The sequence below is a fragment of the Nannospalax galili genome, unplaced genomic scaffold (genome assembly GCF_000622305.1).
Source record: "Nannospalax galili isolate Female #2095 unplaced genomic scaffold, S.galili_v1.0 scaffold281, whole genome shotgun sequence".
NCBI classification, from domain to species: Eukaryota; Metazoa; Chordata; class Mammalia; order Rodentia; family Spalacidae; genus Nannospalax; species Nannospalax galili.
Window position 1 is genome coordinate 77,730 of NW_008349068.1, and position 27,905 is coordinate 105,634.

The following is a 27,905-nucleotide window of genomic DNA, read 5'->3' on the forward strand; positions in this document are numbered from 1 at the left end:
CTCACTATGTAGACCAGGCTGGCCTTGAACTCCCAGAGATCCACCTGCCTCTGCCTCCCGAGTGCTGGGATTAAAGGCATGAGCCACCACTCCTGGCTCAAATCATTATTTTTAAAAATCAGAATTTTAAATGTAACTTCAAAGACAGTCACAGGAATTTTTACTTCATCAAGATATGATTACACCAGTATTTTCTATCTGATTTGCATGTGCAAATGTATATACTTTGGTGTGTGTATGTGTATATGTACATGTATGTGTAGGTCTTTGGGTGTCTTTCTCAATTGCTCTCCATTTCATTCTTGTGTATTTGTGTGCTTATACATATGTAGGACAGAGGTCGACATCTGGTATCTGGCTCAATGGCTGTCCACGGTTTTATTTATTAAAATTGTTTTTTAGATTGGTTTATTTGTGTGTGTGCATGAGTATGGGCACCTGCATGCTGCAGCATGTAGGTGGAGATCAGAGGACAGCTTGGAGGGGTCATTTCTCTCCTTCTACCATGTAGTTTCTGAGGATTGAATTTAGGTCTTTTGGCTTGGTAGAAAGCACCTTTTACCGGCTGAGCTAGCTCACTGGCCCCTTCTACCTTATTTTTTGAGATAGGGTCTCTCATTTAACCTGGAGCTTGCCAATTAGGGGAGACTGGGTGGCCATCAAGCCCCAGAGATCTTTTGTTTCTGCCTCCCTAGGACTGGGATAAAAGGTACACATTGCCATGCCTGGCCTTTTTACATTGACTCTGTGGAATTAAACTCAGGTACTTATGTTTGCGCGGGAAGCACTTGATACCTCAGCTATCAACCCAGCCCTTTTAATTTTTATTATTATTTTATTTTTGCTGTTGCCAATGCTTGTGTCCAGATCATCACAGTCCTCCACCAATGATCTTCCCTTAGCTATACCACCAGCTCCTGTATACGTATTTTTATTACCATGTATAATACTTGTGAGAATGTATCCTTTACCTCTTTGATTTGATCAGTTTATCAATAAAATACAATTATTCTGTAGGATATCATGTTTTTCACGTTTCTAGCCTAGATCTTTGGTTATTTGTTTTGTTTTGTTTTTCTTCTTTTCTTTTTGGTTTTTTGAGACAGGGTCTTCCTGTGGCCACAGCTGGCCTGGAACTTGATCTCACAGAGAACTGCCTGCCTCTGCCTCCCAAGTGCTGGGATTAAAGGCATGTGCCACTGTACCTCACTGGTCTTTGGTTCTTAAATTTTGATGTGCTTCAGCATCAACTATAAAACTAGAAATACAGAGTTGAATCCTGAATGTTGGTGTATGCTTGTAATCTCAGCACTTGGTAGATAGAGGAGCAGAGGAGGATTAGGACTTCAGGACTAGCCTTGGCCACATAGTGAGTCCAAGGCCTTCTTACAGAAATTCTGATTCAAATGGCTTAAATATCTAGATTTAAAGTATATTCTATGCTAATCTGCATTTTAGACTCAAAGAATTGGGTATTCCTCCCTTAGGAACACCTTAGGGGTGTTCTTTCTTAATACATCTATGTGTACTCTTTGTTTTTGTTTTTAAAAATGAGTACCATTGACTTAGGGACATAATGTGCCTCTTGAAAGAAGCCACTTCTAAGTGGCCATTCTAAGAAGCCACTTCTTGTAAAATACAGTTTTTTAGAAATATTTTATAATTAGTAGATGAGCAGGATCTTTACCATTTAGTCACTTTTGACTTAATTATGCATTGTGTTTGATTGCAGGAATTATGGAACACAAGCAATAATTTCTAAAGCTTTTCATTCATTGTAGGCTCTCCCAGAACCTTAGACATACTGTTCATCTTCATCCTTATCCTTAAAATTAGAAAGGAATAATGTTGTATTATAAGGGCTGAGGGGAAAAAGAGTTTACTTGGGTAGCAAGAAAGAAGTTAGCCTCTGTGGGAGTGTTCTTTCCCCCTTTTTCTTCTTTCTTTTTTTTTTTTTTTGGACACAGGGTCTTTTTATGTAGCCTTGGCTGACTTGGAACTTTCTAAGAGTAGACCAGGCTGGCCTCACAGAGATCTGCCTGCCTCTGCTTCCCAAGTGCTGAAAATAAAGTCATGTGCCACCTTGTGATAGTGAATTTGCTGCTGTGTTTTACCCTATTAACTGCCTACTCCAGTTTTGCTGAAATAAAAAATCTTATAGATGATTGCTCTAAATCCATTACATTTAATTCTTGATAGTAAAAGGAAGCACAGGAATGATCAGCGTGTGCGTACACACACACGCCCCACTAAAATATTTTATTATTTTTATTTTGTGTATGAGTATTATGCCTGCATTTATGTAAGTGCACCTGTGTCATACAATGCTGTGAGCATCAGATTCCCCTGGAACTGGAATTATGGATAGTTGTTGTATGGGTGCTGGTTATGGAACCCGAGTCCTCTTCAAGAACGCTAGTACTCTTAACTGCTGAGCCAACTCTCCAAGCTCCCATGTTTTTGTTTTTGTTTTTTAAATTGGAGATAGTGTGATGATATATTCAGTAACTAACCCACAAGATGCTTGTTTTCAGAGATTTCGTATTCATTGTGTAAACTGTTTAAAAACTTTTAAGAGTTCATTTAGGCTGGGCGTGGTGGCGCACACCTTTAATCCCAGCACTTGGGAGGCAGAGGCAGGCAGATCTCTGTGAGTTGAAGGCCAGCCTGGTCTACATAGTGAGTTCCAGGACAGCTGGGGCTACAGGGAGACCCTGTCTCAAAAAGACAAAAAAAAAAAGGAGTTCATTTAGAACAGCTTATGTTAATATAAAAACTGAAATACAGATAATCCCCACATACTTCCCTAGCCTGGTATTATTAACCTCTTGTGTTAGTGTGATATATTTGTCATAAGTAAAAACCAATATCAGTATATTATTGACTAAAATGTATAATGTACTTTAGAGTTACTATCTGTGTTGCTAATTCTTGGGTTTGACAAACGTGTGATTAAAGTCTAGTGTTCATTAGAGTTCACCATTTGTGTTGTAAAGTTCTGTGGTTTTGACAAATGAATAGCATTATGTGACCCCACTACTTTGAACAGGATATGAAAGGTAAAAGTGGCCTTAATATCATGGGTATTTGGTACAGTTGAGGAAATATGGCATAAGTCGTCTAAAAAGGGAATTATAATTCCCAAAGTAGGGTGAAAGCAGTAATAGTACATGTGTGGTATAATGACAGCTCTTTATGCATGAGTTTATATTTTAATAAATAGCATTTATACTTTGTTTGCCAATATATGTTCTCAAAATTCAAGCTGAATACATGGGCATCATATTATTCATTCATATGTAATAAATGTGATTCTTTTTATCTCTTAGGAATCTATCAAATGTGGAAGAAATTGGGACTTGCTCTTACATTAATCATGTCATTACCATTACAACACTTTATATTCAGCAAGTATGAACTAATGTATTCCTTTTTGTTGCTTTATTGAGACTAGTTTCTTAAATATTATAGTTAATATTGTTAAATCTTTAATGAAAGTAGTAATTGAAAAGATAATTAAATTAATATTGTCTAATAGTTATTTTAGAAGTATATATACTTTCTTGAGTTAGACAACTGTTAATACATGTTGGTATTTTAATTTTAAAATTAAAACTTCTTACAAATAGAGCCGGGTGTGGCGGTGCATGCCTTTAATCCCAGCACTGGAGGCAGAGGCAGGTGGATCTCTGTGAATTCAAGGCCAGCCTGGTCTACATAGTGAGTGAGTTCCAGGACAGCTACAGGGAGACCCTGTCTCAAAGACCAAAAAAAAAAACAAAACCCCAAAACTTCTTACAAATAGCTTTTTAAAATGACACACTTTTTCATATTATGTATGTATTTATTATGTATCTTATTGAATAGTATATTTTTTTCCAAAGATGTTTGGCTATCTATTTTAAATCTATCTTAGGAAAATTTAATATCTGAGAGAATATATGCAATCCATATGATTAAATGACTCTTACTCAAAGAGGAAGAGTTAGGCTTATATGACTAAAAATATCTTTTTTTAAATTTAGAATTACATTTTTTAATTAAAATTTTTTATTAGCATTGCTTTCTTTAAAAAATAACATAATTGCATTGAAAAACCTTGTAAAGGTTGGAGAATTTGGAAAGGGAGTGAATGGAAGCTCACAGCAACAGTGACAAATTTCCCATTATTATTGAAGCTTGATAGTATAGTTTTGTCAGTAAATAATATTCAAGAATTATTGTAGACACATAGAATTTCAAATTTACATTCTAAAATGCAATTACATATTTCTACAAAATATTTTATTTGTTATTTTTATTTTATGTGTATGAGTGTATTGCCTGCATGTATGTGAGTGCACCTGGGTCATGCAATGCCGTGGAGGTCAGAAGAGGGCTTCGGATTCCCCTGGAACTGGAGTTAAGGATGGTTCATAGCTACCATGTGGGTGCTAGGAATTGAACCTGGGTCCTCTGCAAGAGCAGTCAGTGCTCTTAACTGCTGAGCCATCTCTCCAGCCCCACAATTACATATTTTTAGTTTGAGAATTATATCAGTTTAGTTATTACAGTACTTTTTTTTTTTTTACCTCCCTAGGTTGTGACTTTTATCTCTAGAAGTTTAATTAGGTGTTTTGCATTTTGAATAACGTCTTATTGTGATCTGGTGAATGAAACATATGTCTAATTTTATGTTTAACTTTGTTCTCAGTTAAAAAGCAAAAAAAAGGAGAAGGAAATGGCTGATCAGACCCCTATTGAAGAATTTGTGATCCATGCTTTGGCATTTTGTGAAAGTTTATATGATCCATATAGAAATTGGAGACATCGAGTTTCAGGGTATGTTTTATAAATCATAATGTTCATTTAGAATCTGAATGTTGGGCTGAGGACATGGCTCAGTGAATAAAAACCACTTGCCATGCATTCATGAGCGCTTGAGTTTGAATCCCGAGAACCCTCATGGAAGCAGGATTTGAGAGTTAAATGTCTATAATCTCAGTGTTCCTGTGAGGAGATGGGAGGTGGAGGCAGGAGAATCCTGAAAGTGCAGACCAGTTAGCCTGGTGTATGCAGCAGAGAAAAACCAGAGACTCTGTCTCAGGCAAAATGGAAGGCAAGGATTGACATCTGAGGTTGTTCTCAGACTTCCATGTGCACAGTGCTCACTCATATTCAGACATGGATACATACATACACGGATACGTGGGTATGCATTGTATACCCAGGATAAATTAAAAACAAAAACTTGAATGTCATACATGATTCCTAAACCAGTGTCTTCTGTATGAAAACAATTGGAAAGATGCATATAAAGCCCACAGTTTGAAGATTGGGGAGATGGTTCAGTTGGCAAAATATTTGCTATGCAAACCTAAGAACCTTAGTTTGATCTCCAGAACCCATATAAAGGAGCTGAGTTTGGCAGGGTGTGCTTATATAAATCCAGCACAAAGGAGGCAGAGATAGGTGAATTCCTGGAACTCACTGGCCAGCCTTTATAGCCTATTTAGTAAGGTGGGCGACTCTTGAGGAACCTGAGGCTGACCTCTGGTCTCCACACTCAGTGCACACATACGCGTGTGCACAGTCCTCCCCAACATGCATCAAACACATGTACCTCCTTCCCCACATGAAAAAAAACAACAACAGATTTAACTCTGACTTGCAAAAAATATATTTGGAGGTAGTGAGTTAGTTATAGGGTGGATGTATTTTAAAAAATTTATTATTTTTTTAATTGAATTTTTGTATATTTCATATGGAACATCTTAATCATCTTTATACCTCCTTACCCATTGGCACCCTCCCTTAGCCTCTCACCCCACTGGAATTCATATATTGTGTCATTTGTGTTAAGGCTTATCATGTCAAGGTAGTGTCCCCAGGTGTCCCTCAGTGCAAGTTCATGAGTAGCTATACTTTTAAAGAGATATTCTGGGCTGAGAGCATAGTTCAGATATAGAATACTTGTAATAGGGGGCTAGAGACATGGCTCAGTGGTTAAGAATGTGCACTGCTTTTTCAGAGGACCTGAGTTTGATTCCTAGTACCCACACTGAGTGGCTTACAACTGCCTGTAACTCCAGCTCTAGAGAATCCGACACCATTGGCCTTCATAGGCACCTGCACTCACATGTACCCCTCTCTCTCTCTCTCTCTCTCTCTCTCTCTCTCTCTCTCTCTCTCACACACACACACACACACACACACACACAAAGACATATATACATAACTAAAAATAATAAAATAAATCTTGAAGAAGAAACTACTTGTAAGGCCATGAGTTCCATCGCTAGCATTCCTACTCCCCAACAAAACACACATATTTCATATTTTAAAAATACTTTTCAACAGTATTTTAAATTTATTTTTAATTTTGAAGTGTGGGTTAAGGTCTAGTTAGGAAAACAAGAACCATACTAGATATTTAAAAAGAGAAGACACAGTATAAAGAAATTGTTAAACATCTATTAAAAATTTGAGAAGGTTGAACTGGTGAGTTATTTCAGGGGGTTAAAACACTTGCCTAACAACCTGTGTTGGATCCCTGAGACCCATGTGATCTAAAGAGCTAACTCCAGGAAGTTGTCCTCAACTTCACATGCAATAAATAAATAAATGTAATAAAAAAGTTTTTGTTTTTTGAGATAGGGTCTTATTATTTGTACTGGCTGGCCTAGAACTTTTTGCTTTATATAGACCAGGCTGGCTTCAAACTCATAGAAATCTGCCTGCCTTTGCCTCCCAAGTGCTGAAATTAAAGACATGTGCCACCATACCAGGTTGTTATGAGTGCATATGTTTGTTTGAATGGAGACCAGAGGTCAGTGTCAAGTATCTTCAATTGCTATCTTATTTTTTGAGATAGGTTCTCTTTATTGAACCTGATGCTTATTTTACTGGTTTTTCTAGGCTGTCAGACCAGCAAGTTCATGTCTCTTCCTTGACAGTACTAGGGTTACAGGTGTAGTGTAGCTTTTTATTTGTGTGTATGAATCTGAGTGCACATGTGGAGGTCATAATACAACTTAATTCTCTCCTTTCATCATGTGGGTTCTGGGGATCAATCTCAGGTTGTTAGGTTTTGTGGGAAGTGTCTTTACTTGCTGAGCCATCTTCATCTTGCCAGCCCATGTGTCTGACTTTTATGTAGTTGCTGGTCCTGCTTCTAGTACAGCAAACAGTTTATCAACTGAGCCATCTCCCCATCCCCTGAGGTACTTTTACTCTTTTTTTTTTTTTTTTTTTTTTTTGGTATTTTTGAGACAGGGTCTGCCTGTAGCCCCAGCTGGGCTGCAACTTGCTATGTAGACCAGGGTGGCCTTAAACTCACAGAGATCCACCTGTCTCTGCCTACTGAATGCTGGGATTAAAGGTGTGCGCCACCATGCCCACCTCTGTATTTTCACTCTTAATAGCTACCATTAGATGATGGTGAAGAGTTGATAACAGAATATTTACATAGACTGTGACAGTCCACCTCATACGTTCTATATAATGGCACCATATTTTATTGACATAGACTATGTCCTAGAGGGTGGAAGTAGGAGGATCAGAAATTCAAGGTCATTCTCAGATACATAGTGAATTTGAGGCCAGCCTAGGCTGTATGAGATCCTGTCTCAAAAATAATATTTATTTTAAAAATGTATAGGTATGAGACTTACATAGTTGATTCATTATCATTTCGAATGAAGACTTCTGATGACAGCATAGACAAAAACTGATGTTTGTGTCCTAATGCTAAAAAGTGTGATTGAATTTTTGAGTGAGCAGCTGATCCTGTATAGGCACCATTATGTGAAATTCCAATTTCCAATTCCTGGAGGTATTCTTATATAAAATAGTATTTCTATGAAAAATTGTGTGAAATTGTCAAGAATGAAGTACAAAAGAGAAAACAAACCTGTGTGTGTGTGTGTGTGTGTGTGTGTGTGTGTGTGTGTGTGTGTATATCTATACATGTATAGTTCCTAGTGTGGGGAATTGGAAAAGGTATTGGGCAAAGGATACAAAATTTCACTTAGGGGAATAAGTTGAAGAGATTGGCTGTACAACATGATTGTTATCAGTGTATTGTATACTTGAAAATTACTGTGAATAATTTCTAAGTATTTTAATCATAAAATAAGTATGTAGTAATTCATTGGTTAATTAGTTTAATTTAGCTATCCTGAAATATGTATGTATTTTTAAAAAAGATCATATTGGGTACCATAAAGTATAATTCTTACCAACTGAATGAGTCCATCTTAAAAAAAAAAAAGGTCCAGTCTTTTTGGCAAGAAGTAAGATATAGGAATAATAGGAACATTGTAGCAGTTACTTGTCTTTATGTGACAAAGTACAGAAGGCTTGGTCACATTTAAATCACTGAGAACTAGAGAGAAATACTATCGCAAACTGTAAATAGACATTACATCCATAAAAATTTTCCCAGTCCTTATTGTAATATTGCACGGTGCAACTGCTACATGGCAAACGAGTGTAGCGTAGAAGTCAAAGCAAAAACAAACCAAAGAAAGTAGCGAGAGTAAAAATTTTAAACCATTAACAGTTCAAACCAAGTCATCGAATTCATATCACTGGGATCATTAAAACAAATCTTCCTATACATTGCAGTGTATGATTGAACTTGGACTTAACCCAAACCACGTTTAAAATTAGCAGTTTTGGTTGTGGTGGCTCATGTTCTTAATCCCAGCACTTGGGAGGCCACACCTGGGCAGGTGATCCTGTATTGTAAAGAAAGCAGGTTGAGCTCAAGCCAGAAGAGTAAGCCAGTAGGCAGTACTTCTCCATGATCTGTGCTCCAGATTCCTACCCTGAGTTCCTGCCTTGGCTTCCATTAATGATGGACTGTGCTGTAAGCCAAATAAACCCTTTCCTCCCTAAGTTGGTTTTGGTCAGTGTTTTTTATCACAGCAATTGTAAGCAAACTAAGACAGCAAGGGATTCAGACTTTAATTTTTTTACTTTGATAGGTTGTTTATGGAAGACCTAAACAAAGGACCCACAGCAATAACTTACATCTTATTTGTATTACTGTTCATTTTGTTATTGTGTTTGTTAGTTACCAAAACAACCAGATAGAACAAATTTAATTTAAAGTAGCATATTCCATAAACATTTAAAATTATATTTTAAATTTAAAATTATATTTCTTACTTGATGTAACAAAGAAATATTTTTCATACCTCATGGAATTTTGTTTAATTACTCTGTTAGCTTAATTTTGGTTCTACTTGCAGAATCCTATATAATCACTCAAATGGAACTAAAGTACAAGAGAAAAAAAAACTCTTTTCAAAATGTGAGGCTAAGATGTAGCTCAGTGGTAGAGTGCATGCCTACCATGCCTAAGACCCTGGGTTCCATCTCTACCATCAGAGTGGGGAAAGTTATACAAAATGACTTCATCAGTCATTCATGTATTTATCAAACATATATTATTAGTTCTTACATTCTGTTTACTGCAAGTTTAGTAAAAATCATTGCCTGCCCATAGTGAAAATAATTGTTAGTTATGCCCTCAAGTTTACTTGATGTAAGCTATTTACCAAATGAATATATGCACAAAAAGAATTGTAGAAAAGAGTGATAAAATATCCTAGAAAAAAGAGAATTCAAGAGTTCATACCAGTGGTAAGTATATAGGTAAGAGAAAAATGAAATTTCTTGTTCACAATAGAATATAAAGTGAAAATTATTAAATACAGAGTGCATTTTGGAGTTGAAAGAAAATCAACATTTTGATTTATGTATCATAGTAAAGATTAAAATAACTGAAATATTTTTAGTAAAAACATATACTTTGTGTTGGTCTTATCAAAGTCTATAGAAAATATCCATTAAATCTACTAGAATTTTCATTAGAAAACAGTCTCAGCCCAATGGTCTGAACCCATTGCATCCAAATAACATCTAAGAAAGAAGCAGATCGGTTTAACTTTTGGGAAATTTCAGTAATATTGTAATAATTCAATAACCTTAGTTGTTAATGTAGCAGTACTGCTAAGCAAATTCTGTAGCAGACTGGAAAATTTAATTACTGGCTTCATTTTAAACTCCAGTTATTTGAATATTTAACCTGGCTGTCACAATATATACTTAAAAAATTCCTTAATTGATAAGCACTTTAACATAAAAATTGTTGGTTTAATTCCTTTTTCAAGATGATACAAGTTCTGGAGATGTTTTCATGTTCAGTATACCAGTCAAAAGCAGAAAGTTACATTTGTTTTATAATTGCTTTTTAAATTGTGCCATTTCTTTTTGTCCATGTTTTAATTTGTTACTAACTTCTTTTTGATGATAGACGAATCCTTAGTTCTGTGGAAAAAAACAGACAGAAATACAAACCAGCTTCTCTCACCGTGGAATTTGTTCCTTTCTTTTATCGTAAGTAACACTCCTAATTCATTTTACTTTGTTTTTTTTTGTTTTTGTTTTTGTAAAAAATTTTTTTGAGAGGGTCTCCCTATAGCCCAAGCTGACCTGGAACTTGCTGTGTAGACCAGGCTGGCCTTGATCTACCCTCTGAGTGTTGGGTTCAAAGGTGTGCTCTGTCACACCTGGCTTTTTTAATCTCTTGTATAGTCTTTTTTTTTTTTTTTTTTAATTTTAATACAGGGTCTCCTTGAACTCACAGAGATCCACCTACCTCTGCCTCCCGAGTGCTGGGATTAAAGGCGTGTGCCACCATGCCCCATTCTTGTGTAGTTTTTTTTTTTTTTTTTTGGTCTTTTTGAGGAAGGGGCTCCCTGTAGCCCCAGCTTTCCTGGAACCCCCTTTTTAGACCAGGCTGGTCTTGAATTCACAGAGATCCTCCTGCCTCTGCCTCCTGAGTGCTGGGATTAAAGGCGTGTGCCACAACGCCCGGCTCTTGTGTAGTTTTTAAAAAATATTTTTTTATTATTTTTATTTTGTGTATATGAGTGTTTTACCTGCATGTATGTAAGTGTAACTGTGTCGTACAGTGCCCACGGATGTCAGAAGAGGGTATGAGATCCCTTTGAACTGGAGTTACAGACAGTTGTTAGCCTACATGTGAGTGCTGGGAATTGAACCCCAGTCTTTTGCAAGAGCAACCAGTACAACCCCATCTTGTGTAGTTTTAAATATTGTATGTATATGTATGCATATGTGGGCCACAGTGCCCATGTAGAGGTTGGAAAATAACTTGTGAAAGTTGCCTACGTAGAGGTTGGAAGATAACTTTGAAAGTTGCTTCTCTCCCCTGGGACTACCATATGGGTCCTGGGGACTGAACTCAGGTGATCAGGTTTGGTGGTAAGTGCCTTTACCTACTGAGCCATGTTGCCAGCTCCCTTGCATAGTTTTTAATCAGTTGTGCTATATGTTTTGACTGCTGTAATAAAATATTATAGACTAGGTAGCTTAAACATCAAAATTTATTTTCTCAGAGTGTTGGAGACTGGACAGTCCAAGTCCCAGCAGGCTTTGGTTTCTGATGAGGTCTCTTTTTGTGACTTGCAGATAATCTCTTTCTTGCTATACTCTTGAGAGGTTAGAAAGACTGGTATTTCTTATAAGAACATCAGTTCTGTTGGATTAGGCCTTTACGTCTATGATCTTATCTAACTTTAATCACCTCAAAAGCCCTGTCTCTAATTTAGTAATGTGGGGGTGTGAAGTCAGCCATCAGTATATGCATTTCAGTCTTTACTATTCCATCTCTGATCCCTTCAAATTCCTGTGTTTGTTACATGCAAAATACATTCATTCTTTCATAGTAGCCCCAAATACCATAACTCATTCCAACATTAACTCTTTACAGTCTAAATTCAAGTCTCACTTAAAGGCCAGGCATGGTGGCACACGCCTTTAATCTCAGCACTTGGAAAATAGAGTCAGGCAGATCTATGTGAGATCAAGGCTGGCACGGCCTACATAATGAGTTCAGGCCAGCTGGGACTACAGGGTGACCCTGTCTCAAAAAAACTAAACAAACGACTGGAGAGATGGCTCATCAGTTAAGAGTACTTGCTGCTCTTGCAGAGGACCTAGGTTCAATTCTCAGCACCTATATGGTGGCTGACAACTGTCCAATTCCAGTGGAATCTGATGCCCTCTTCTGACCTTGGGCATTGCACAACACAGATGCACTTAGGTACATGCAGGCAATACACTCATGCACATAAAATAAAAAAATAATAAAATATTAAAAACAAACAGAAAACCCAAAGTCTCACCTAAAGTTTACCTGAATCAGATATGGGTGGAACTCAGATACAGTTGCAGTGAGTCAACTTTCCTCTCTGTGAACCTGTGACACCACTAAGTTAGGTGCTTCTGAAATACAATGATAGTTTAAGTACAGGATACACATTCTCATTTTAAAAGGGGTAAATGGGAAGGAAGAAAGGGGTGACATGTTTCAAGTAGTTTTAAAGTCTGGAAGGATGAATTCCAATAGACTTTAAAGCTCGAGAATAATCTTTGGGTTCAGTACTTGGCCCTTTATCCATTAAGGTGCTGGTGTTGTACCCTGTAGCTCTGTAGGGCATTCTGCTTGTTTATTTGTTTATGTATTTATAATTAGTCTATATATCTGTGCATGACGTGTGAGTGTGCTTGCTACAGTGTGCATATGGAGGTCAGAGGACAACTTTGTGGAGTCAGTTCTCTCTTGTTACCTTTACAAGGATGGAACTCAGGTTGCCAGGTTTGCATAGCAAGCGCCTTTACTGGTTGCGCTCCCCCCACCCCCTTAAATTTATATCAGATAGTCTTATATTTTCTGCTGTCTTTGAGGGTACCACCCACATGTTCGTCTGTGTGAGCCTAACTCTGCCCCTGAAGCTCTGAGTAGGTCATCCACTGAAATTGAGAAATGACCCCAATCTTTGAAACCTACCAATAGCTTTTGAAATTACTTTTTCCCCTTGCTCACTGTGTCTGTAATAGGAGTGGAACCCAGAGTCTCTGAATTGCCTTCAGAGTTATTCAGTCATTCTTTCCTTTCCTAGAACAATAGCATATACTCACAACTGAATGGTGTGGTCCTGTACAATCCAAGAAATTCAGCAGTTTACTTTCATTCCTTTCTGTTTTCTCTGTTCCTTTTTAGTTGAAAATGGTAGTGTCTTTACTGGTATTATCCCAACCTTCTTCCTGACCTGTACTGAAGTGGCTAATTAAATCAGTAAGTCATATTGTCACTTGGATCTTTGATCTCCTTGTCTCCCCAGTCTTTATGATCTTCATCAAAATAATTCTATGAATATAGAGTTTATTGCCAAGTAGAGTGCATTTACAAGGGATGAAGGTATACAATGGCCAAAGAGGTCTGTGCCCAATCTACATTTTAGGAAGGTTGTATACTATTTTCTAAAATCTAAAACAAATAGCTTTTTCTGTGGGACTTTGTCCTGTCTAAGCAATGGATGGGCCTGTTTGGATTGTCTGTTATTGTTCTTTAGAAGAATGTCTTCTTCTATATGGTAATCTTCAAAGGTTTAGAGCTCTTGGAGACAGCTTTAGTTATCCATTAATGGCTTTTTAGGCAGCTCCAGGATGAGTGACAGGAACCAGGTCTCATTCTTAGCAGTAATAAAACCCCTGCAGTTTCAGTCCTTTGTTTTATAGAATTCCAGCCTCAGTGTCCTCTGACACTATCTTAACAACCTCACTCAAAAGTTGAGACCCCAAAAATCATTTAGGAGAGGAACATTGGGTTAGTCTGGCTGCTTTTGGCTGGAGTGTAGAAGGGTTATTAGGGTTTCCATTCTTAGTTACTTTGATTCCTCAGAGGATGACCAAGGGATCCCAGATATATAGAGTTATACTTTATTGAGAATTTCATAAACATATAGAAAGAAATATTTACCCCCATTTTCCCCCTTCAAAACCCTCCTGTTTTGTGACACTCTTCTGGGGAGATGTGAATAAACAAGGATCCAACAACATACCAAGTAAGGATACCACTAAAATTCAATTTGATGAACCAGTCTGTTTTACTGAGTTTACTTATAGGAGTATGGATGAGGGGTTATTTATAGGAGTAGAAAAGAGTCAAAGACAATTGCATCACAAAAAGCCCACCCCAGCATGGGCAATGGCTAAAGAAAGTAGGAAGCCTGGAGTGTACTGTGCAACTTGTAGGCCGTTCGACTAATTAGTCTTTTGAGTTGTTCTGAGCTCTTCCAGGCAGCACACTGGGTCTCTGAGAGTCTTCTAGGCAGCTAGGCTTGTCTGAGTGTCTCTCAGCAGTCCTTAGTACTTATATACACTTCAGGAGGGAGAGACCCAAAGTATCTTGTCAGTTTCAGGAACTTTCTGAAGTCTTTGAGTTGTTTGCTTCTTGAGCTTAATGAGCTTCCCTAGAGGATGGAAAGTTTCACTTCCCCTTAGAACATCCTGTATCTTAAGGAGCTTCCCTCCAAGTTTTAAGAGAGCCCTAATCAATACTTCCACATCCTTCATATCCCACTAGTGCATCCTTGTCCCAACTTAACACCTTTTTTTTTTCCCCCAAATAACCCACTAAGTCTAGTAAGTGTCTCCCATATATACATGAGTGTGGGGCCATCCACTGGAGCATGGGAATTCTACCAGTGGCTCCACCCTCAAAAAGAAGTGATTCTTCCCCTAGCAGCTATCCACTGCCACTGGCTCCTCAGAAAGGGCTGGGGCCTAGAGATTGTCTACCCCATTTGTGTACGAATATTGGCTAGCTTGATCTTGTGCAGGTAAGCTCAGTTGCTGTGAGTTTATGCCTGTGATAGTCATGTTGTGTTCAGAAGACAGCATTTCACAGCACTCCTCCCCATCCTCTGGCTTTTACATTTTCTTCTTCCTCTTCTGCAATGTTCCCTGAGCCTGACGGGGAGGGAGTGAGTTTGATATTAATATTCTGTTTAGGGCTGAGCACTCAGTCTCTTATTCTCAGCACCATGATTAGTTAGTCGTCTTTCTGTTCATTAGATTTAGGAGGGCAGGAAAAGGAGTTTGAAATTTAGAAATAAGAACCAGAGCCAGACCTACAACAGGCAAGGCATGTGCTCCCTGGATTCAGAAAGCCCAACAAAGGGCTGACAAAAGCTCTTCCTTGAGGAATGATTATCTGTACTCTGAACGGGGAGCAGTCTGGGCTTATATAGGAACTCTGCTACAAAGCTGCAAGAGTTAATTCTGTTCCAGGGTCTGGTGTCCTTGAGGGTCTCTTTTCTGAAGATTATTTGCTCAGGCAGACAGGTGAGTTATTTGTAGCCCTAAAGGAGACAGGTTGGCTCCACAGTCTCTCTCAGTCCAGGGAGTGACCAGTTGATAAGGCTTGAGCAAGGCCAGGCTGCCAATTTAGGGCCCGTTAGCCACTATAAGGAATTGATGTCTTTATGGCCTCCTCTAATGAAGCTTAAGGCTCTCCTGAAATTCACATATTCTGTCACTGTTTACTGCAGCTCACTGCAAAAAGAAGCTTCTCTGGCCAAGGTTGATAGCAGCCCAGGTCTATGTTTAAAAGGCACTTTGACAACATGATTTTTTTTTTTTTGGTCTTTCTGAGACAGCGTCTCTCTGTAGCCCCAGCTGTCCTGGAACTCACTATGTAGACCAGGGTCTGCATACTCACAGAGAACTCACAGAGATCCGCCTGCCTCTGCCTCCCGAGTGCTAGGATTAAAGGCATGAGCCATCATGCCCGGTGACAACATGATTTTTAAGTAAAGTAACAAATAGCAGGTTCTACCCTGGGACCTATGAATTCCTGAGCCCTGGACTTTCCATCAGGATTACAGTACTAGACATGAATTTTCTTCTGAGGAGCAGTCCTTAGATTCAATCATAAAGAGATTGGTTAACGCCATTACTATTGTAAGGCATGGCTTTTTCTTTCTTTCTTTCTTTTTTTTTTTTTTTTTTTTTTTTTTTTTGGTCTTTTTGAGACAGGGTCTCCCTGTAGCCCCAGCTGTCCTGGAACTCACTGTGTAGACCAGGCTGGCCTTGAACTCACAGAGATCCACCTGCCTCTGCCTCCCAAGTGCTGGGATTAAAGGTGTGCGCCACCACGCCCGACAAGGCATGGCTTTTTAACGCATGATGGAAGGGAAAATACTGAAACTTAATCATTTGAACATGTATTTGAAGTCACTTATGTTGACTTTCCCAAGGGTCTTTGGGAAATGCTTGCTCTGGAGGAACTCCTTTCCAAAGTTTAGCATGGGAGGGATACATTTAATTCCCAGACCTTGATGGTTGTAGGAGAAAATAAAAGTGTCAGAAAATGACCTTTCCAAAGAGGGAGTTAGTGGGCCAGTCAGATGGCTCAGTGGGTAAAGGTACTTGCTGCTCTGCTGACTTGAGTTTGATCTCCAGGTTGTACATGATAAAAGGAGAGAACAGACTCCTGCAAATTGTCCTCTGACCTCCACATATGTACTGTAGGACACATGCCCCTTCCCAAAATAAATAAATAAGTAAATCAATCAATCAATCAATAAATAAATATAAAAGGCAAAAAGGAGAATTAGTAAATTGTTGGGTCTCCAGGCCCTCTATGTAAGTTTCACTTAGCACTCTGTTCTCCCCATTGAAAAGAGATTTATCATGTTTTCTAAATTATTCAGGCAATCTCTATAACCCTTAGGCAGTCCCTGTAACATGTAATTTTTGATAGCCTGCTGGAATTTGAAAATTTGTAGGCAAACTGACTTAAAAACTTTTTCTTCTAAGAACAAATGTGAATATAGGAAGGACATTGATAAATCACCTCAGAAGGGCTTAGGCTGAAAGCAAATCAAAGGCTTGTGCAAAGTCTTAGTAGGGCTTAGGAGGGCTCTTTATGCCCTCTGCATAAAATGAGTCTCTTGGCAAAGCTTTCTGAGGATAACTTTAGGGTATGATAAGTGTGGTCCACCTTCCTAGAAGAGAGGTCTCTAAGAAGAATGAAGATAGTATCTGATTCTGAGATATAGGTGCAGACTGACTGATTTAGGAGGGAAGTGAAGGGCCATTATCTTTTGAAGAGCTCTTGTGAAGCCACATGGATAAACAGTTTTCTGAAAGAGGGCTTTAGATGTTTCAGTGGCCTTTTCAGATTGAGTGGATGACTTCATCCTGTACAAGCAACAACAAAATATAATAAATATTTAATGAACTATAGAAATGATCCCTGAAAATACAGGCTTCAAAGACCAGTAAATATTGAAATTCCTCACAGGGAGGCATTAATATTTGCCAATCCTCACTTGGGTAGTCTGTGCTACTGGACTGGTGCCACTGAAGGAGGAGGTTTAGATCTCCCAAGATTATTAACAGTACAAAGAGCACAAGCTTATGAAATCTGATCAGTAGCCATTATTTGCCACTAATATAATTGGTCTTTGCTTAGATGACTGGAATTGTGCAATTCATTAATGATATTTTTTCAGCTGCATAGATTGAGGAAGGTGGAAGTTTTTTTATTTAAGCCACCCATCCTGGTTCCTGTTTATAACTTCTGAATAAGGCTCAGTAAATTTCTTCTAGAGCATAAATTGAGGAACCAAGATGAAACACTGTGGAGGGAATTAAGGGTAACATAACTTTGGGATATTCAGCTGCCTGTTTGACTGCTGTATGTTGTGCTTTCTGATTTCCTGAAGCTTCCTTAGGAGTTCCCATTTGATGGCCCTTGCTGTTTCAGCTAGCAAATGTATTATTTCTAATAAAGTAGTAATAATCTGAAATCCATTATGGGCAGGACTGTTTTCAACCTTAAGGTAACCAGATGGTAGCAAGTGTATGTAGTACCAATGAAAATATATTTAGCGTCAGTATACAAAGTTACTCATTTGCCCTGGCTAAATCCCAGAGCACAAGTTAAGCCTAGTAATTAGCCAATTGTGCTGACGTTTGGGAGGAGGGGCACAGAGATCTAGCCTTTTTGATGTTTATAAGGGAATCAGTAGCATAACTAACTTATTCTTCCCTGCTTCTCACATATCATATCTATGAGGGTTAGCTCAGTAAACTATACTTTGGGGTAGGAAGTAAAGTAGCAGAGTTGAGATGGAACACTGAGGTAAAAATATTTCATAGTTATCAAGTAGCCAGGCATGGTAACATAGGAGTGTCTGTAAACTAGTAGGAGACTTTGGATTCTAACAGTGAGGTTATTTGTCATGATGTATAAACAAGAAACGGAGAGTCCAAAGTAAATTTCTATTAACAGAACAGTAGTAGCTATTATCCAATGCATCTTGTCCATCTTTGGGCAACTGAGTCAAGCTGTTTTGATAAATATCTTATCTTACAAGTTGATAGAGTTGACCCCGAGGCATTGTTGAGAACTCTAAGGGTCACACCCTAACATTCAGTAACAGTTTAAAAGGCCTGTGAGGTTGTGATAACCGCAAAGCTGGAGCCCTGAGGAAAGCAGCTTTTAATTTCTCAAAAACCTTCTCTCATTCTTATTCCCAAAGAAAGGGAACTTGGTTATTTTCTTTTAACGATTCATTCAGAGGCTGATCCATATGACCACATCCAGGGATCCAAAGTCTGTAGTAACCTGTTAGTGTCTAAAGGGCTCCAGGCTATTTTCTAATGCTTGGGCGTTAAGAAGGACCTGGATGCCTTGATAGGAACAGATATAACAGCTCTGTGCCCTTGAGTGAAGATGAATTATAGATTCATCTACCTTTTGGGATAATAATGGAGCTTAGAGATTCCATGTCCTCCTTCAACTAGGATATTTAAAGTTTATATTAGATGATTTGAGGACTCTTCTAAAGAAGAACAGCTAAAGAGATCATGTACATATTGAAAACCATTTTCCAAAGTTAAGTCATTTAGACTGAGGATTGTCTCTAACATGCTAAGGAAGAACAGTACTGTTGAGTTGTCTGTTACAGCCTTATGCGTGTGTGTGTGTGTGTGTGTGTGTGTGTATACACACACATACATATACATATATATATATATATAGAGAGAGAGGTTTTTGTGTGTTTCATATAATAGAACTTAATCAAATTTATACCCCCTCCCCTCATCTACACCCCCTGATAGTCTGTCTCATCCCCCTTCCCCCTGGATTCCATGCATTCTGTCATAATATGTTAAGTCCTATCTGGTCAAACATTTGTACCCAGATGTTTTTCAGTGTAAGTTCATCCACTGGGGTCTCGTTATCCTAGCTAGAGATCTTAAACAAGATCTACTCTTCCTCACCCACCAGTAATCAGTGTGTATCAGTATATTTAAAGACAAAAAAAAGGTTATTGGTAATAGTCTTTCTCAAGTTTTGTGATATGGATAGGTTGAGAGTTTTAAAAAAATGTTCTAGTTCAGGTTCATTTTTTAAACCATTTTAAAACTTAATTTATTTTGTGTGTATGGGTGTTTTGCCAGCATGTATTTAAGTACACTGGTGTTATGCAGTGCCCATGGAAGCCAAAAGAGGGTGTTGGATCCCTTGGACCTAGAGTTACTGATGGTTCTTAGCTACCCTATGAGTGCTGGGAAATGAACCCAGGTCCTCTGCAAGAGCAGCCAGTGCTCTTAAATGCAGAGCCATCTTTCCAGCTCCCTGGTTCATTTTTTTTATTAACCATTTCTTCTACAATTTGTTTTTATCCTTTAACATTTTACTGTATGTCAGGAGATATCAAGCTGTTCACTTCTTGGCTTAGAAATTGTCTCAGCGAAATATCTAATTCATATTCATTCAGTATATTCTCATGATGTTAGATATCTAGGATGGATTTTTTTCAAATTTGTATCAAAATATTATCCTTCCTCCACCAGAATGGTTTGCTACTAAATGGGGTCATGTGGCCAAGCATAGGTTGGTGCCATTGTTATGGTACCTGATGGGTCCATGACAGAAATCTTTGGCCCTAGTTACTGCCAGATTAGATTGGCAGTTGCACTATAGGTTTTCCTTAGACTATAAAGACAAGTAAAAAAGGACTGGGGAAATGAGGAGACCCTGGACTGAGATCCCAGTGACATTAAGACAGGGATGGGATTATATCAGAAAAGGCAGACTACCATTTTCACCTAAAAGGAATAAGGTACGAAGGAAGGAAGGTAAACTGCTGGACTTCATGGATTCTACAGGGCTATACCACAGAACTATTCAGTTGCAAACGTGATGTTTTTCTAGGAAAGAAAGAATGAATGACTATGAAGGCAATTCAGAAATCCTGGGTGCCACTCCGATTACACACACAGCAAGCATGGGAGTTTCAAATTCTCCTAGCTTTCAAAAGTCAAGGTCATTTCTCAGATTTCAGTGGGTTTGGGCAAGGGTTTGTCACATAGACAAACCATGTGGGCAGGGCCCTCACAGAAAGTTGAAAGGGTAAGAAAGTGTTGTTGTAGGGGTTCTGAGGATAGCCAAATGTGACAACATTTGGCTAGCATGTGTGAAACCCACACACACCAGAAAGAAAAAGAAATGTATTGTTTGAGGAAATTAGACATTCAAAGGATGTGAATTTCCCTTTTAAGAGTTCTGTTGTACAACATATTGACTATAGTTAATAAAATGTTTTTTCACTTGAATATGGATGACAGTGGCATTTGTTTTAGGTTCTTGCCAAATAAAAAGATAATGTGTAAGTTAATTAGCTTGGTTTAGCTGTTCCACAAGATATACACATTTTAAAACACTATTATGCACCATAAATATATGAGACTTGTATTTATAAAAATTTAAACCAAAGAGACATACTTAATTTGCAGATGTGGAGAATCTCTAGATTCCCTTTTTTCTGTATGATGAGGAAGTCGTCCTGCAGTACATTTTGTTCTGAGAAATGTGTTATTAGGGGGTCTCATCATTTAGCAGTTTGAGTTGTACAAACCTATATCCAGTCAATAGATATAGCAAACAGAAGATGTAGGTGACTGCTGCCTGAGAAATATGGCATACTCTTTTTCAGTAACATGTTGCTGGTGTTTTTGTTTGTTTGTTTATTTTATTGAGCTTTTAAAATTTCATACAATATTTCCACTCACATCCAGACCCCCTCCCTATCCATCCCCCTCCACCCCACCCCCTAACCTATGCACTCTGCCATACATGGTGAGTTCTAGTCATTCAGGTGTTTGTACTCAAATGTCCTTCAGTATAAATGCATTCACTGGAGTCTAGTCAGCCCATCCTGTGGTCATATGTAAGTCATACTCTCCCTGTTTGTTTTTAAAGACAGGGTTTTATCTAGCCCAGGATAACCTCAATTGAATTCATTATATGGCTGAAGCAGGCTTTGATCTCCTATCCATTCTTTACTCTGCCTCCAGAGTGCTGGGATTATAGGCATGTGCCACCCACTCCTGTAAACTTTTTTTTTTTTAATAAGTAGGAGGGTGTACTCTAACATAACTATAAATGGTATAGAATAGCACATAGAGCAGTTACTGTCACTGTTGTTAGAAAATGTTAGTTTGGTATTGACTGGGATGATGTGAAAATGAAAGATGAGACCCCTCATTGTTCCTTATTAAGAACAAAGAAGGATCATAGTTTCTCTGTGTGAAACTGTGGCACTGAAGCATAGTTGGTCTGCATTTTTATGGAGCTTTGAAGAAGGAAAGACGGGGTATTTTTCTGCAGTTCTGTTTTTTTATGGCTTGAGGGTTTGGGACAATAAGTGCTAGTGTTATGGTTTTGGTGCTTGGGACAGTAAGTGTTGGCATATTTTCTCAGGCAGTACAGTACAGTCACTGAGTTAGGGGGATTGAGGTTTCATCCAATTTCTGGGCTGGGGGTTTCTTAACTGGGACATTCCAAGCTGAGACATTTATCCTTCAACTGTCATTACCAAGTATTGTATACTGTGCATATTTATGTCTGCTATATGTTTATTTTGTCTGCTATATTTTTGTACAACTTCTTTCATAGCAAGTTTGTTTACATCAACATTACCACAAACATGAGTAAGTGTTACACTGTGATAGAAAAGGAGTATCATGTCAGAAGATAGTAATTTTTCACCTCTACATCGTTTTACTGGACTAATATGGCATATGCAGTCCCTTGTTTCTTAAAATGTTATGTAATGCATGACAGTATTTAAAGTTAGTTCATTGGAATCAGATGATCCCAGTATTGTTGACAACCTCTAAAACATAATGTCCAAAATATTGTATATAGACCCAAGTAAAAAGAACGTATGCCATTTTCTATCAGGCTGATCAAGGTGTTGAGTTGCACATTTCTGTTTCATATATCTTCTTTACAATCTGTTTAATCTGATGCTTGCTGACATTGACTTCCAAATGAAACACAATTTGTTACTGGGTTTCTTTTATTTTTAATGGTTGGTTTAGTAGTAGGGTGTTGATGATGGCATAGTGATCAAACTTATTTCTTCTGGGGAACATTTCTGAAAACACTTGGGTTGCCAGGAGTGTCTTGGGTAACCAAAAGTGGTAAGTTGGGGAATTTTTTGTAACCCAGTGTGCCTTTCAACATTGCCTTCTTGTCTTTCCAAGGGTTTTACTTTGGCTCCGACTTTGGATGGGATGGATAGAAATTTTCTTCACATTTGGTACAATCTTCATGAAAATGGCCTCCAAGATAACTTTATTTTGCTACTTTATAATACAGTTTCATTATGGTTAGAAAACATGGTCCAGTTTTGGTAATGAAATGTTCTTTCTTACTATGATATTGATTGTATACTTTTCTCAGATATTAATATAACTGCCCTAGCAAGCTTTTAAAATTTGTGTGTGTGTGTGCACGTACATGCACACACGCACACACACACACGTACATGCCCACTGCCTAAGTGGAGAAGTTGGTTCTTTTCTTCCATGTGGGTTCCAGGGATTGAATGCAGGTCATCAGGCTTATCACGCTGAGCCTCCTAGCAAGCTTTTGTTTTTCTTAAGTTTCACCTGTACCTAAGTGGGACTTTATTCTGCTTACCTCATCTTTGTAGTTTTTTTGCTTATCTTGTGGAATTTCACATAGTTTTATGAGGATTCTTACTCAGACACAAAGCAAGTCCTATATGTATCTCTGGAGCACCTTATGTAGGTTCTTCCATTCTAAAACTCTGCTTCACAAGTTCTAGTTGCCTAGCCTCTCCAAACATTGATTTCTGGCTTTTGAACTTAGATTTAGCTTTGGTCTTTTAGGGAATCCCTTTCAGGATAGTAGTCCAGAAAGTATCTCCCAAAAGAAATCTGAAGCGATCCTTGAGTTCAAATTTCTCCTATGTGTTCCTGTATGTTGGTTCTATGACCCAATTTCTGGAACCCATTTTGTCTATTTTTGTACTGTTTAAAGCCGGAAAGCATGTATAATGCCAGTTATTCCAGCATAGCTGGAATGCTACAATTTTTTAATTAAAAATTTGTCAATACATTTTACTTTAAAATTCTTTGTTTTGGTAGTGTTATATATAAAGTTGGAAAACTTTTGTTATAGTATTGTATAAATATGTAATGCATGCAAAACTATACTCATTATAGAATTATTAAAAGAAACGAGAAGGATTAGGGAGGTGGCTTAGTCAGTAAAGTGGTTACTATGCAAGATGAGGACATGAGTTTGGGTCCTCAGCACCCACACAGTATAGCACATGTCTGTGACCTTGAGGCTTGCTGGTAGCTAGTCTTGCTGAATTAGTGAGCTTCAGATTCTGTTAAGGAGCCTGTCCCCCAGATAAGGTGTAAAACAGTTGAGGAAGACACTTAACATTCACCTCTGGTCTCCACATGCTGACACACCCATGTGCACAAGCATCTGTATGCATACTCATACACATGCACCAACACATACACATACACTTGAACATACACATACAAGAACACATACACATGTACACACCCCTCCCCCAAAAGATGGGGAAACATAACAGTTTGTCAGTAGGGAACCAGTTAGAGAAAGCTGGGGATGTAGCTCAGTGGAAGAACTCATGAAAGAAATGTTCATTATTGTAGTGGCTTTCTGGTAAAAAAGATAAATAATGTAGATTATTTGTTAAAATACACCAATATCCAAAACGTGTTAAATTAAGGTACAAAAGAAATACAATTCAATACATTCAGCTTTCCTTGAAGTCCATGTTTCCAGATTCAACTAATTGTGGCTTGAAAATATTCAGTTGGAAAATTTGCATCTATACTGAACATATATAGACTTCTTTGTTTTCTAAACAATTTCTAAACAATACAATATTACAGTTGCATCATATTAGGTATTCTAAGTAACGTAGAGATAAAGTATATAGGAGGCTGTGCATAGATTATATGTAAATTCTGCATCATTTTACATAGGGACTTGAACATCCTTCTTTTTTTTTTTTTGTAGAGTAAGGATACTGGGACAATATCCTACAAATACTGAGGAAAGATTGTATATTATACAGCTTTTTCTTTTTCTTTTTTTTACCTTTTCTTTCTATCTTTTTTTAAGGTAGAGGTAGTATGGTAGATTGAGGAAAAGATCAGAGGGAAAGGCAACTTCTCCAGGTTAGCTTTTTTTTGTTTTTCTGTCTTAATTTTTCTTTGTCATGTGCATTTCTATTTACTTTTATTATTGTTGTTGTTATTATTATTTTTTTGGTCTTTTTGAGACAGGGTCTCCCTGTAGCCCCAGCTGTCCTGGAACTCACTATGTAGACCTGGCTGGCCTTGAACTCACAGAGATCCGCCTGCCTCTGCCTCCCAAGTGCTGGGATTAAAGGTGTGCGCCACCATGCCTGGCTATTGTTGTTATTATTATTACTATTATTATTGGTCTTATTGAGACAGGGTCTCCCTGTAGCCCCAGCTTGCCTGGAACTTTCTACATAGTAGACCAGGCTGGCTTCAGTCTCATAGAGATCTACCTGCTTCTGCCTCCTAAGTGCTGGAACTAAAGACATGTGCCACCATGCCAGGCTATTTTTTGCTTTTTTTGAGTTAGGGTCTCACTGTGTGGACATACCTTGTCTGGAACTCACTATGTAGACCTGACTGGCCTTGATAGAACTCCTATATACTTGCCTGTCTCTTTCTCCTGAGTACTGTGATTAAAAGTGTGAACCAAGATTTATTCATTTTTTATTTGTGTGTTTGTGTGAATGTGTGGCAGACATCAAGTGCCCATGGAGTTCAGAAGAGGGTATCAGTCAGATCACTTGGAAATGAAGCTACAGGCAGTTGTGAGCCGCCTAACCTGGGTGTTAGGAACTGAACTTAGGTCCTTGGGAAGAACAACAACTATTCTTAACCACGGAGCCATCTTTCCAGCCCTGCATTTAGAATATTTTAAATGTAGCATAATAATTTATTATATTAAGAGACATGTTCTAGGTGCTAGAATCTTATAATATTGGTCCTTGGAGTGGATCTAGGAGATGTTTTTGTTTAACTCTTTCATCTTGTAATTGACTAATTAAAGTCACACTAGAAGAGGCAGTTGTTAAAAAACATCCATATAATTTTAGGTTAGGTTTGGGTTAAGTTCTAGCTCTGACACTAATAGCCAGATTACTTCTGACCAGATATTATTAACTTTAAACCTTACAGTTCTTATTTATAAATGGGACAGGATGTCCTTATGTGGAGTAGTGTGAGAATTAAATGAGCTATAAAGTACCTGAAATTACATCTGATAGTTGCTCTTTTACTTTCCTGTGACAAAATGCTTGTAAAGCCTTGCTTTTTGATAAGTTTTAGCCTTTTCATATATAGTTCTTCATGTTTCAGTGTCAAACATTCCTTAGACATGAATCATGTTCTGAAATAGAAATCTTATTTATATGTTCATTTGTGTATTATATTCACAGAATGTTTTCAGGAAAGTGAACATCTCAAGGAAAGTCTTAAGTGTTGCTTATTGCATCTCTTTGGAGCCATTGTAGCCGGTGGGCAGGTGAGGACAGTGTTGAAAGTTAATGTATAAATAGTAGTTAATGGCACAGAAATCTCTCCTTGAATTATTTAATGCATTGTCTTTGTATAACTTGATGATTCAGATAAGTTTTAGAATTTATTTCTCATTTAAAAACTAAGCTTCTTATAATCTTCCATAAACATCTAAATAATACTAATATTGACAATTGGATAAGTAACTAGATTGAACAAATTTTGGTATTGTAAGTTTTTATTTGTCTTGGATTTCAGCTACTAGTTATTATTATTTTAAAATATATAGAAAATCAACTTTATTGCATGTGTGAAGAAATAAAATTCTAGCAATTTGATTGCCAAAGACATGAATTTAGTCTGCTGCCTGCTTGCAATTACTAAATACATTTACACAGTTTTTAAATGTATATTCCGACAAACACCACTTACTTTTATTATTTAGAAAATAGAATTTCTTACTTTCTTGGTTGGCACCTTTAAAACTGTCTCTGGTAAACTTTGAGTATACCTACTAGCTGAGAATAGGCTGTAATTCAGAATGGATGTTCTCTGTGTTTTAAAATATACAGTTTAAATGAGAAATTCTTAACCCTTTTTGTTCTTTCTGTATCATCTCTCCCTTTGGGAGTTTTGTCAGTTTTTTTTTTAATATGTCTACAGTAAAATACATATCATAACTCTCCCTTTGGGAGTTTTGTCAGTTTTTTTTTTTAATATGTCTACAGTAAAATACATATCATAAAATAAAACTCTACTGAAATCTAGTTACTGAACTAGTAATAAAAAAATTTGTGACATAGTAATATATGCATTTCTGTGTGTTTGTGTGAATTCAGGGTCTCATGCACATTAGGAAAGCACTTTTGCAATTGAGCCTCAGTATGGCTCTTTATAATGCATGAAACAACAAGGTACAGCAGGTGAGTTGGATATTGTGATACAAGGCTATAGTCTCAGTTGTAAAGGAGGTTGAGGCAGGAGGATTCCTTGAACTCAGGAGTTTGAAAAGCTAGCATATGTAACATATCAAGACTCTATGTTATGTATTATATAGGGTATCAGCTGTAATATATGCAGGTACATTTAACTTTTATTATTGATGAAATCACAAATATTACTCATTCTATTGTGCTTTGTTGCTTACATTTAAATTTGAATGAAATACTAAATTTCAGGTGGAGACTAGTGGAATTAAAGTTACAATATTTTTTGTTTAAGTTTATAGAGTCTTTGAATACCCTTTTCTCCCATCCTTTCTTTCTCTTACGTTGAAAGTTATTTCTCATCTTCCTTTTTTGAACTAATAGCTTCTTTTGTAGGACACATTCTTTTATACATTGTAGCAAGTTATATGTTTAAATTATAATTTCACTTGAAAATTTATAAATCTACATTTTACAAACTTAAATTTCATTTAAAGAAAAATGGTTTTATCAGTAATACTCTGTATTACCTTATCATTTTGGACATTCAGAAGTAGTCCTTGTCTGTGTGGAGGAAGACATCATGGGGTCAATATTTAGGCAGTTTTTGTGTTTGAGAGATCTCATGAGGCTCTTTTTATTTTATGACAGTAAGTGCTTTTAATTGTATAGCAATAGGAAGTTGTGCTTTATCTGATAATTTATCTTTCATTTAAGATTGTTATCTTCCAACAAGTTGAATAGGAGCCCACATAATTCACCAGAAACCCTAAGTAGGGACATTGGGTACCTTTACTATTTGCTGTTTTGTTTGGAGGCGAGAGATGACTGCTTTCACTCTCAAGTGAATACATTAACAGATTACTTTATATATTTATGTGTAATCCCCCCGACCCCCCTTGCAGAGTCTTTTGAGAGAAAAATCTAGCTATGTAATCCTATGCTGACCTTGAATTTATGGTCCTCCTGCTTTTACCTCCTGAGTGCTGAGATTATAGTCATGGTGTGTCCAGGTTAAGTCATCCCTTTTTAAGTAATGTGCTTAATTTAGATATAGTATATAAATACTATCCTGAGATTTTTTCCCATTTATTGATACTGCTGAAATTCTCATCTTTTGCTGTTTTTTTCCGATCTATCTATCTATCTATCTATCTATCTATCTATCTATCTATCATCTAT

General features: G+C 37.4%; 1 protein-coding gene across 11 annotated transcripts in view; it reads left to right on the forward strand.

Annotated features, from left to right (window-relative positions):
• The window catches only part of Nbeal1 (neurobeachin like 1), a 260,021-nt gene that overhangs the window by 22,787 nt on the left and 209,329 nt on the right, over positions 1 to 27,905 (forward strand). For all 11 annotated transcript variants that reach the window (XR_003851600.1, XR_003851601.1, XM_029569970.1 and 8 more), the window contains exons 5-8: positions 3,330 to 3,411; positions 4,694 to 4,821; positions 10,304 to 10,386; positions 25,719 to 25,804. Coding sequence is in view for 9 of the 11 variants with exons in the window: in XM_029569970.1 (XP_029425830.1) it covers positions 3,330 to 3,411; positions 4,694 to 4,821; positions 10,304 to 10,386; positions 25,719 to 25,804 (379 nt within the window). In the remaining 2 variants the exon portion in view is untranslated. The remainder of the gene's footprint in view (positions 1 to 3,329; positions 3,412 to 4,693; positions 4,822 to 10,303; positions 10,387 to 25,718; positions 25,805 to 27,905) is intronic.